General features: G+C 37.5%; 1 protein-coding gene across 3 annotated transcripts in view; it reads right to left on the bottom strand.

The window, feature by feature from the left end:
- TDP1 (tyrosyl-DNA phosphodiesterase 1) overlaps positions 1-12,507 on the bottom strand; it is a 49,736-nt gene that overhangs the window by 28,838 nt on the left and 8,391 nt on the right. For all 3 annotated transcript variants that reach the window (XM_074585474.1, XM_074585472.1, XM_074585473.1), the window contains exons 8-12: positions 11,666-11,836; positions 10,053-10,131; positions 8,138-8,323; positions 7,294-7,342; positions 4,084-4,150 (exon numbers count right to left, since the gene is read on the bottom strand). In XM_074585474.1, coding sequence (XP_074441575.1) covers positions 4,084-4,150; positions 7,294-7,342; positions 8,138-8,323; positions 10,053-10,131; positions 11,666-11,836 — 552 coding nt within the window. The remainder of the gene's footprint in view (positions 1-4,083; positions 4,151-7,293; positions 7,343-8,137; positions 8,324-10,052; positions 10,132-11,665; positions 11,837-12,507) is intronic.

The following is a 12,507-nucleotide window of genomic DNA, read 5'->3' as shown; positions in this document are numbered from 1 at the left end:
TAATGGGAGAGAAATATATAAGGACAAAAAGGGAAAGAAAGTGATTATGTTCTTTGATCAGGTTTGGTTGGTTTGGGGGTGTGTGTGGTTCGTGTTGGTTGTTTGGTTTGTTTTGGTTTTTGTTGTTTTTTTTTTAAAGTAATTACCTCATTAAAAAACTGATGCTTTTAGAAAAAGCAGTATTATCAAAGAAGTATTTAAGAATTGTCTTCCATTCAGCCTAAAATAATAAATGCAATGATACACCAAAAGAACTGGAAGGGGTTTCAGATGGGTACATTATCTCATTTAATCGATCCTTAATACAGCTAAATTTCAACTTCACCATGGAACTTTCCTGGCATATTTTAGAATAAAAAAAAAGCCAAAACAGATTACAAAATGCCTAAAGTAAAATACAAGAGCGGTTGCTTTACACAGCAAGGATAAGAGCATATGACAGCGTAACAATTTCAAGCTACTTCTAGTCAAATTGGCTTAACACATTCTAAGCTGTAAACTTCATCAGAATGCAGCTGGCAGAGGACATACACAGGCCTGATCTCACCATGTTGCAGTAAACTTCAGGCATATTCAGTCTCATCAGCAATAATTATGGTAAGTTAAATGAAAACAGCTTTGAGAAATTTTATGGAGCAAAACCACAGCTTGAAGTAGTTATTTTTTTGACAGTTAGAGGTCATGGTACCATGTAAACTAAAAGCTCAAGTGTGGGGTGAGGAAAAGGAGTTATGTGAGGAGGTATTATCAGAACTTGAAGAGTAAAACTTGAAAGCCTTTCTGCTAGGTTTTTTAATTCTTTTACACCTCTAGAACTCCTTATCACTAATACAGCTTAACTCTGACTTTAGACCACTAATCGTGAGATTTTTTTACCAGTAACATGTTGCTACTTCCTCCCTCCCTCAGAGTCTTCTGTGGCATTTCAGTCAGCAGCTTTTCTTTTTAATTACACAGCCTCTAATGTGATGATTACGTGCACTGATATAAAGAGGTAATCTACTTTCCAACTCAAAACGTGACAGCTTTTGCCTCTCCCATCCCTCCATTTTTCCAATAGCTATTTTTGAGTTTCACATAACTTGTTTTTTGGGGGAAAGGAAGAGAGGAAAAAATGTTCTCTACCATGAATAAGGTATCTTTTGCAATATAGAAAATACTTTGCACTCACTTGCACTGCACTACAAATGTGAATGCTTATGAGTTGTTGTTTTTATATGTACTTAACCACTTGCAGAATTTCAGAAGTATGCTTTTTTAAAACATTTGATAAATATTTGTTTTACTCTGCAATGAGTTTTTGTGTTTGAAAAGCAGACTACACTGTAATCACAGTGCATTTAGCTGGAAGACACAGAGCAAGTATCAATTGCCACCAGTGCCTGATATTTCTGGCACAAATCAGGTAAAGAAGCAGACACAGGCCCCTTCACAAGTGGAGCCACTGAGACAGGGAAACCAGATAATCCCAACATCCTGAAAATTAATCTCTCCAAACACACTCAACCCATAAGCAGCGCCAGGAATAACTCATTTTCTACACCATCATCTCTTTCATCATTTAGTTCTTACTTCAAATACTGAACGGGCTTTCCACCTCAAAATACTGGCAACAAGGCTTGAACATAGTTAAAACAACTCACACCATTAGTCTCAACCATAAGAGAACAGTAGGTCCTCTGTGTAAGTGCTACATATCTCTCATCTTTTTTGATGTTTGAAGAACTACAGTGTTGTTCCTCTAACTGAGAAGGGGATTATTCTTCAAAACTCTACAGGCCTAAAGAACACATAAAGCTCTAATACAACTATGATTAGGAATTTTCAACAGCAAGTCAAAAAAGCTCTTGTCAAATTGACTTCTTACATTCTTTGAAAACAAAAATTTGACAAGGTAACTGCACAAACATAATGCATGTGGTATTAAAAGTCAATGAATTAAAAAAGCATCAAAATATAATGTTTTACGTACTGTTAAAGATGATCAACTGTTTCAAAAGCAGCAATTAACAGAAATCACTAAGCACTGCAAATATCTCCTTATCAATGAGTGATACTGAAAGGAAAAACCAGCAACTCTACCAGAGAGAAAACTGAGCAAATTGCAGCATTTACACAGAAGCTAATCTAACAAAGCAGTCTAGTAATCATTTGCTATGATCAGAAAAGTAAAATCAATATTAAGTTTACTCATTTTATTCTTTTGTGAAATTACTTCAAGAAATTTGAGAAATTACAATTAAGAGCTGCACTACAGGTTATTTAAATACCCTCAACTGGCAGAAGAGATAGAGAAACAGCCCACAAACATTATAAAAATTATATGCCTGGGTTAGAGGTTCCACCTCTTGGGATGAGACTATAGGACGCTATTTTCCAACTCCATTAATCTCTCCCTACTTGTAAAAAGGAGCTATTCTTCTCCTTTATTGTAAGTATAAAGTATTTATCTTCTTTCATATCCGGTAGGATCCCTAGTCTCTTGCTAGTTTTGTATTATTTTCCAGTGAGGTAAAGACAAATTCCTCTAATCTCTCTACTACCCAAAGCTTTTTATTATGGCAAGTCTTCAAAATACCTCATCTTATATTTAACTCTATTGAAACAGGACCTACCATTTTCTGTGTCTCTCAGATTACCATAGATAAGAAGCTGCTGTATGTCATCTGCTCTATGGTAACAGCTTATATGCAGGCTCTTCTCAAGGGCTAGTATCCTGTATTACTTCAGGGTACGAATCTGCATCTGGGTAGTCACTACAGAGCAATTATGCAGGGCCACTTGTCATCTGCAACCAATTCGACAGATGAATTTAAAACAGCCCTTTTGTTTCCAGAGCAGGATCCTAATATGCCCAATGAGACAGGTATGTGGGTGTTTTCTCACTGAACAGGAGCAACGAACGGTCTCACCACATAATGTTCTGTGCGCTAAATAAGAAACTAACCGAAAAAAAGGTTACGTTTTTCTTACAATAAGATTCTCATGAGGTATATGCTTATAGAAACTGAATTAAGGCTGCACAAACACCCCTACTTTTATGATCGCCTCAATTTGTAAATCACAACTGAACAATCTTGAAGTCTTGAAGGTGTTTGTAGCTTTCTTCCTTTGCTGAATGTGCTCAGGGGCACACTTCAAAGGCAGGAGAGACAAAATCTCACATACTTTCTGTTCCAGTTCCATGCCTTGGACATTGACCAGCAAGGCTCACAGCAGCAATCATGTTCGCTCCAGAATGGAGGATGCTCTGTGCAACTAGCAATTGTATTTTCAAGCCTCTGAATATATACACAACTTTACAAACTCGGGGGCAAACTCTAAGGGTAAAGTATTTTACCAGCAAAACTTCCACCTGAAAGAGTTAAGTTTCTGATGAAAGGAATAGGGAGCTGTGGTCTTCTAAGAGGTTACCAATCTAAATTTGTTGTTGTTTTGTTTGTTTTTTTTTTCATCTGTGCAAAACAACTTTTCCCTATTGTTCTCAGAACACGTTTAAGTTTTTAAAGATTCAGCCTGAGGGAGACATCTGGCATGGAATGCATTAGACTTTGGCAAAAGTAGTAGCAAGTGAAAATAGAAGTTCTTAATGGAAAACATCAGGCACCTTTAACAAAAGATTGTATTACCATAAGGGACACGAATTTTTGCAGCAGGACTGCTGAACTCAAAACCCAAACAAAAATAGCTTTCCTAACCCTGTTGTGGCTCAGTTGAAATCCTGTTAAAACCGAGGCACAAATAGAAGAGTGAAATACAACTGTCAAAAAAAAAAAAAAAGAGGAGTAACATTATTCTAGTTCAGGGAAGGAAAGCTTAAATAAAAGTTTACAGAATCCAAAATCTGGTAGTGTCCTCCCTTAACAACAGTATTCCATATCATTTTTACAGGTAAATAGCACATTTTGGCTATGTTTTGGAGATCAGATCAGCAGATAAGAAACTAAAGGCTTTTATTTTAAGGACTACTTCCCCTTAATTTGCTTTTAGCACTCAAACATTCTACCACTGTAAGTTTAAATGTACAGTCCAAGAAAAAAAAAAAAGCAAAAACCAAAACATAAACAATTGAGTTCTACTTACTGAAAATAGGAATGCAACCACAGCTGTTTCTGTGCTGTCTGTATACTGTACGGAAGTGAGCCACCAGCTTAAGGAAAAAAAAATAGAAGATGTACATTTGTTTTTTTGAAAGACAAAGCATCTTGGGGAATACATTATCTGTACTATCCTCATGAGTTATTTTCAGAAAATGGTTAGTATAAAATGGTATATAGGGGTGTTTGCAGTTTTGGGGGTTTTTTTATTCTTATAATTTGGCAAGTTCTTAAACACCATGTAGCAGATTTACACTAGGAAAAAGAGAAACAGTATGTAGGGTACGAAATTAAGTCCTCTTAGAAGATAGATGTTTATGGGTAATTTTTTGTTATGATACCACTTGATATCAACAGATTGGAATCATTACCCATACAAGGTAGAGGGAATAAAATAAGCAGCTTTTAGAAAAAAACACAACCAAACCTAAGGAAAAAGAAAACCACCACAAAACCATCAAACAACATTATTTTAAAGAGCAAGAACTTCTCTGATGAAATTGTATTTGTATTGATTTTGTCTTTGGCTAATGCATGTTATGATTTCTTGAAATGATATTTAACAAAGAAGAATCAGCCATGGCATACTGAGTTGTATTAGTGTTGTGTATTAAAAACATGATGCAAAACCTACTGCGTTCAGCCTGTCCTAGAAGACACCATAAGACCCTGTCACAAAAGCTTTACTACTCTCAGGGATGCACTGACTGCAGGAGTCCACAGAGATGTTCATTTGCACAAATATAGAGGTATGTAATTCACTGTTATTTCACAATATAAAAGAAATTTAGTAAGGAGTCATTGCGCTGATTGCATCTCTGACTTTCAAGAGTATCAGCTTTGCTAAACAGATGCTGTAGACAACTAGATGTATTTCAGAAGACCCTGCCTTACTTGTAGAAACACAGATACATAGAAACTGCAGCCAGTGAGTTTACAGGTATGTCCAAACCCTGCTCAGTTCAGAGGAAAGATAAAGAGAGGTGAAAGCATTCCCGCTTGCCCCTGTGTTCAAATTCCACCAACTGTTATAAGAGCTCAAGAGCTACCCTACTTCATACTACATAGGAGCGTAGGCTTAGAACAGAAACAGAACAGAATCCAAAATTTATGGATTCAGCAATGCCAAAGAATCACTGAAACGCTGAAGTTGGAAGCACACTCCGGAGCTCATCTAGAATAAACTCCTGCTCAAAGCGGGGTTGAAGAGAGCACCTTGCTCAGTACAGTGTCCTGACAGGTTCTGAGTATCTCCAAGAACGGAGACTCTACAATATCTCTGAGCGACTTGTTCCATTTAAACATCAGAAAACTTTTTTGCTATAAGGGTACACTGGAACCTCCTGTATCTCAATTTATGTCTGTTGCCTCTTCTTCTTTCACTGGTCACCATGCAAAGAATCTGCCTCTGCTTTGCATCCTCCTACCAGGTATTTATACACATTGATAAGATCTCACAGGAATGTTCTCTTCTCTATGCTGAAGAATTATCCAGCTCTCAGCCTCTCCTTGTGTGACCGATGCTCCAACCCGTTATTTGTCTTTGTGGCATTTTGCTGGTCTTGGTTCAGTATGTCCATGTCTGTCTTCTGCTGGAAAGCCAATAACATAAGATGTGGTCTCACCAGTGCTAAATGGAAGAGATGGGTCACCTCCCTCAGCCTGCTGGCAACATGCTTCCTAATGCAGCCCAGGATGCTGTTGGCCTTTTTGTCACAAGAATGGCTGGCTCATCTTCAGCTTAGTGACCACCAGTGTTCCCAGGTCTTTTTCTGCAAAGCTGCTTTCCCCTGTCAATGCCCAGTGTGTACTGGTGCCTGGCGTTAGTTATTCTTGCCCTAGCACAGTACTTAGCAGTGCCCTCTGCTGAACTGCAAGAGGTTCCTTTCAGCTCATTTCTCCAGACTCTATAGTCCCTCTGAATGGCAGCACAATCGTCTGATGCATCAACCACTCCTTCTGAGTTTGTATCGTTTGCAAACTGACTGAGAGAGTACTCTGCCCCACCATCCAAGTTAATGGATTAATAAAGATATTAAATGCATTGCCCCAGTATCACTGCTTGACACACAGGACCACTCGTGGCTGACCTCCAGCTGGCCTTCATGCCATTGATCACAGCCATTGATCACAACCATCCTAGCAGTTCAACCAGTTTCCAATCTCCCTCACTGTCCACTCGTCCAGCCTGTACTCCAACAGGTTGTCTGCAATGATATCATAGGAGATGGTGTCGAAAGCCTTATTGTTGTTAAGATAAACAACATCTCATTCATCAAGTCAGTCATCTTGTCGCAGAAGGACATCAGGTTAAGTATGCATAATCTCTCCTTTATAAATCCATGCAGACTACTCCCAATCACCTTCTTGTCCATCTTATGTTTGGAAAATGATTTCCAGCATTCTTTGCTCCATCACCTTCCCTAGGATCAAGGTGAGGCTGCCAGGCCTATAGTTACCCAGATCCTCCTCCTTACCCTTCCTGAAGGCAGGAAAGATTTCCTTTCTTTCGGAACTCATTAATCTCTTCCAATTGCCTTGACCTTTTGAAGATTTATCAACAATGGCCACACATTGACATCAGCCAGCTCCCTTAGCATGCACGGATATAACCCGCATAAGTGCTTGCTTTTGAGATACAGAAACTTCACCGCATTTGAATACTACAGTACCTCTTCCTCTTTCAAGTTGGCTGGGGCTACACTTTCTATACAAATATATTGACTTCATTAACACAAACATGGGAAGACTGAACAGAAAAATTGCATATTGCAATATTAAAAAAAATGACTAATGAGTAGTAAAACATCTTATTCTCCTTTGTATCTGACGTGCAGGGTGACACTGCAAAGAAAACACAAGGAGAACTTGGCACACGCAAGCCTGAGTTTTCTGCCAAAATGAAAGTACGACTGGAGTTAGAACAGTGAGCAAGAGCTGTTTTTTCCTCTACTGTGATGTATGAACATGGCTATACAGACTTAAACATTACGTACCAATGGCCACAAAGCTTTTCTATTCAATCACAATAGGAGAGCTGGAGTCAGAGCTCCAGTAACAGTAATAAAAGGATTCTACTGCCACCTATTCTACCAAGTTTCAGCAAGATGACAGCTTCAGGTTCATTCAACACTGAAGTGATTTTGCAGGACATTATGACCACAAAAAGCTAATAAATGGGGGTTCATTTGCTTACCAGGATAGCCTTCCAGACTTTGCCTCACATTGTTCACAGTAGGATAAACCTTCATGGAGGTTAGGAAAAAAAAAAGAAACATAACTTTAATAACACAACTCTAAATACACAAGCCATCAATTTTCAAACAAAAATCACCTTCAAGAAAACTTGAGAAAATAAACCCAAAGCATTAAAAGCTTCATTTTTCAGAATGAATGAAATTACACTCCAGCTTAAAAATGGTTGTGTGCCAGTAACGGTCTTTAATACTTCTACCTCTCTTGCAGAGCTTACCAAAATTAGCTAGCAAGACTCAAAACAATCCTGCTTTAATCACTTTACATGGAGGTCAAAGTAAGCTCTTAACATTATCTTATGTTATTTTAGACTCATATCTCAAACGTGAGTATGCATGGGCAATTAGCACATGGTAAGGGTGTAGCGTGAAAATATTTTGTCCTCGATCTAACAAGCTTCTGCTACAAACTTGTTTCTGCTCGCCCCCCTCATTGTCACCAAAATAACCAGGTTAGAAAATAATTTAAGTATTAATCACTCAGGGTTCAGTTACATCTCAGTAGCAGAAACAGCTGCATCTACAAAACTCAACTGAAGACAAGCTATAGAATGAGAATATAATTTTGATACGATTATATATACTCTAGTGTCATGCAGATGGAAATTACAGTACGTTTTTATAGTATACCATCCACAAGTAAGTGTCACTAAGTGGCATCCTAATGATTTCAGGATGAAAACTACATTACTGTTTTCTGAAAGTTAAAAACAAACCAATGACTACAATTTAAACAACAAATAAATAAATGTTAAATAAAGGTCACTAGCATCTAGAAAGACATACCAGATGAACTGGAACATCGCATTTAAGGAGAGTTGTCACACTGCTGCCTGCAGCCACCAGGCTCTCCTGGAACTCTGAGCAAAGCCATTTGGACCCATCAGCTCCCATTGAACCAATGCTTGAGAACTGTCCAACAACAGGCCAGGACTCCTGTGCTGGTATCGATGAAGCATGCTCTTTCAAAAGCTAGTGAGAGCAATTAAAACATTGTTAGACTTCAACAGGCAAAGAAAACCTTAACTAGGGGGTTGATATTGCTTCTGATATAATAAATCCTCTATAATTCACTTCTGACAAATAACATACCATCTATTTAACTTTGCAATAAAAAACATCATCAGGCTTTCCAAATAACCCACTGTTCCTTCAAGAGAAGATCAAACATTGCGAATTTTATCCAAAAGCACTGAAGCCAAACATTAAATAATGGGTAAAAAGAATGCTAGCAGCTCTTCCTAAAAAATATCAAACGTTAGCTTCAGAAGTCACAATAGAGTAAACAACTAAATTTGGTGGTTGTTGGCCATAAAATTCCTCTCATGTCTTAAAGCCCCAGCTACAACAGAAGCCCAGAATAAGAGGGGGAAAAAGAACAATGAAAGAAAATTAAAATAATCCTTTCAGAGGAGTTCTTTAGCTGTGAATGGAATTTAAAGTCATATTAAAACCAGACGGATATAGGCATATATTGAATTGTATGTAGCAGCTACCTTTCCCCCCCGCCTAGAGAGAACACATAACTAAATGGCTTCAGTCATCAGTGTAGCATCACCAGGTCTACCTGCATTGTCATCAAAAAAAATCTTTTTAATCACATGAACATTTGCCACAAGACCATCTTTATCCTTTACAGGCTTTTTCTATTTTATTTGTTTTTATTCAGTGTCTTACTAGGCAAAAATCATGCAGATGCATACACATCAGAAAGGCCAAGCTCTTTATAAGTGAAGGGAGGTCTAAAAGAGGAACCTTGTCTTGAAAAGCAATGTGATTAATAGACATTTTGTATGTCACTGAAGTTCGTCATGGACAGCATTAGAATTCCATGTAAAATGCACAATGAAATTTGAAATAATGCCACTTCAGCAGGAGATGCAGGTTGAAGATTCCCCAGTTATGAAAGGCATTTAAGAGATGACATACCTTACCTGATTTTAAATAAATACTGAAGAAGAAGGGGCCCTATGATCTTGAGATACGCAAGTGAATGAAGATTTACCGTTATGGCCTATCTGAATAATGCTCGAGGGTAAATAATGCCGGAGAGGGTTGTGGTAAAAAAATAATAATCTATGTTTCTAATTATTCAGTTAATTAAAAAATTAATAAAAAAATCTAATCAAGGTCTTGGAAACACAGTAGAACAAAACTAAAAGCCTGACTGAATTGATGACAACAACTATGTGCAAACTGGTTTTTAATTTGATGGGTTTTTCCCACGTCATAGGAAAAGAGGAACTGTAATAACCCTTAACATGTAAGTAAATAGAATAAGCCTGTTCCCTATGTGCAGGCAAGTCTGTGTCAACACATCTTGTCTCAGTGAGTGCCTTTTAAAAAGGCAATATTTTGTTCCCAGTCACAGCAGACTGGATTTTGATAGTCTCACGCTTGTCAGAAACACCAACAGCAGACAGGAAGTCCTCTGAGTGATGCTGACTGCTCAGGTATCTGTAAGCACATGACAACTCAGACCACAAGCTGACCATGGTAATAATGCCCAGGAATATTATGTGCAAAGTCTACACTGTCATAAGTTGCAAGCTTATGTTATTGCTAACTTAAACTGTAACAATGTATTAAAAAAGACTGCTGATCATAGCTGGAAGAATTGAAAGAAACTAAAGAACGCTCTCCAAAATGATATTTACAGTTAAAAGGATATTAACAAAAAAAAAAGTTACAGTTTTAGTACCTTTCTGAGCCTAAGATGACCCCACTTTTCTTTATCACTACCTTGGTATCGTCCAGGGGTAGAACCAAGCAGATACACTCTACAGGAAGAAAAAACACCACCAAATTATTTGCAGCTCTGGAGTGTTTGGGTTTGCAAAATATTAAGGCATTTAAGTAAAACCCATGAGCAAGGTTTAACATAGAAGTGCAACCAGAAATACGTAATCTTTCACATTTAAGATTAACAACTTAAAGTGGATTTTCAGGTGTATAGTTTATTATTAGCATCCTATATGGCTGTCATGCATCACCAGGCTGTTCTATAGCACAGACAGGAACTGCATCTATTTCTGTGTACAAAAATGCAGAACATAGATGACATCAGCAATAAATGCAAATGGCTTTTGCTTGGCACAGAATTGGGCATGTAATTTTGAGTAAAACCAATCTATTGCCACATCCAAATAAGCAGACTGAGGTACAAGACTTCATTTGGGCACTTAATAGCTCAGATGCAAAGTACAGTTTTTTCACCTGTCTTCCTAATACTTACTACTGTCGTACTAAACCTGTTTGACTTTGCCCTGAAAGCAGAGAAGAGACCTGCCCAGAATCACAACAAACAGATGGTTTAAGAAGCTGTTCCCTACTGCATCTCATGCCCAGCTTTATCCATGAATTAATGTCCCCTACATATTTTATATGGCAAGGAACTGATCCTTATCCTAACAAGCAGCTCTTCCCTAACCCATGCATAAACTTGCATCAGCTAGGGCTCAGCCAGCCTGACTATAAGATACATAATTTTCCACCCCCTCCAATCTTGTAAGACTCCATGTAAAGAAAAAAATCCACATTTTTTTATTTTATACATTAAACTAGACAAAGTTTCAGGCTATTTCCACCACAGTTCATGACCTCTTTCAGCTTTTTTTTTTTTTCTCCAACAAATTTTTGCCAGCTTATAAAACTGCTACTAATCAGTTGAGGAGATCTACACTTTCTGAATTAAATACCATATTTCAGCAAAGATTGGGACGTGTATAGTAGAAGCATCCTGAATTATTTTAAGTAATATCAGCTTAGAGAAGACTGTTTCAAGACAAAGTATATTATTGCTTAACGTAACATTGCCTACCAGACACAATCTATGCCTGCAGTGGGAAAAATTCCATACATACATATACAGATTGAACTTTGCCTTAAAAGTATAGAAGCCTATTCTTAATAAAAACCCCATTACAATACCCCTTGCTTATACGATCCCTTTTACGTGAAAAACCAAACACAACTCGGTTTTTCCACTGGTAATTTTACTGGAGCAAATATTTAAGCCAGACTGAGTTAAGTGAAACTCTGAATCCCTATTACTTATAGCTACCTTCTGTCAAGTTACTGCTGATACCGTTTTTTCATTCCTTTCAAATGCATGTTCATAAAAGTAGAAGTTGGTCACTTCAACATAATCTGGCACAAGATAGATTTAAAAAACTGCCAGAAGTTAGACTCATGTTTGAACACTTAAGCCTGAAACAAGGTAAGTTTCAAAAACAAACCCATGGTCTAACAGATATGTTTAATTTTTTTGGATAAAAAGCATGCAAGTTACTATAAACACAAGATAACATATACCTTGTCTCTGATAAATCATGTTCTTGAATCAGATCTATCCATTCCTTGAGCACAGGAGAATTGTAAGCCATCAAGTAACTTATTAGGTCAGATTTAAAATTAGTTTCAGATTCACCAGCAGAACCAGTTGTTCCCTGAGGTAGCCTTGGATATAAAGGGCTTATCCATATTCTAAAAACAAAGCCACAAAAACAAGGACACCACACATTAACACATGGTTTTCATAAGTGATTGAAGCACATCTGAAGGTCCCAAATGAATACTAGACAGATTTATTGTGATACTAACTATAAAGTGACTTGCCTTTACTTTACAATTACGGAATAGTCAAGTCTTATACTCAATACCATAAAACTAATACTTTCAAGTGAAAACAACAATCTCAACACATTTATCCACGCATACGTTTACAGCTTTCACCACTGTTAAACAGACCAGGCTCAGACTTACCAGTAAGTAGTCCGTTCATCAAGATTTTCTGTACGAATAGAACACTGCAACGTGTTCTGCTAAGCTACTGGCTTGTTTAATGATATACAAAAACACCAATTAGGATGTCTGAAAGTTCTGCATAGTTTGAAGAGTAGCCCACAATGATAACTTGCCTCTCCAGAACTTCCATCAGAATAAAATAGGGTGGGCACTATGCAGGGAAAACATCTAGTGTTTCTTTCCAGTCACACATTGTTGTAGCGATGGAAACCAAAGGTTCTGCATTATCAACTTTACAATGTGTTGATACTATCCTTTGCAATGCAGAAGCCTATAAAACAGAGAAGCCAGTGAACCATCATATTGGTGATACGGCATATTACTGCAGTGTGCAAAAGCTAAAAAGAAAA

Source organism: Larus michahellis, chromosome 4 (assembly GCF_964199755.1).
Source record: "Larus michahellis chromosome 4, bLarMic1.1, whole genome shotgun sequence".
Classification (NCBI taxonomy): Eukaryota; Metazoa; Chordata; class Aves; order Charadriiformes; family Laridae; genus Larus; species Larus michahellis.
The sequence above is the reverse complement of the archived record's forward strand: the minus strand, read 5'-3'. Positions and strand labels throughout refer to the sequence as shown.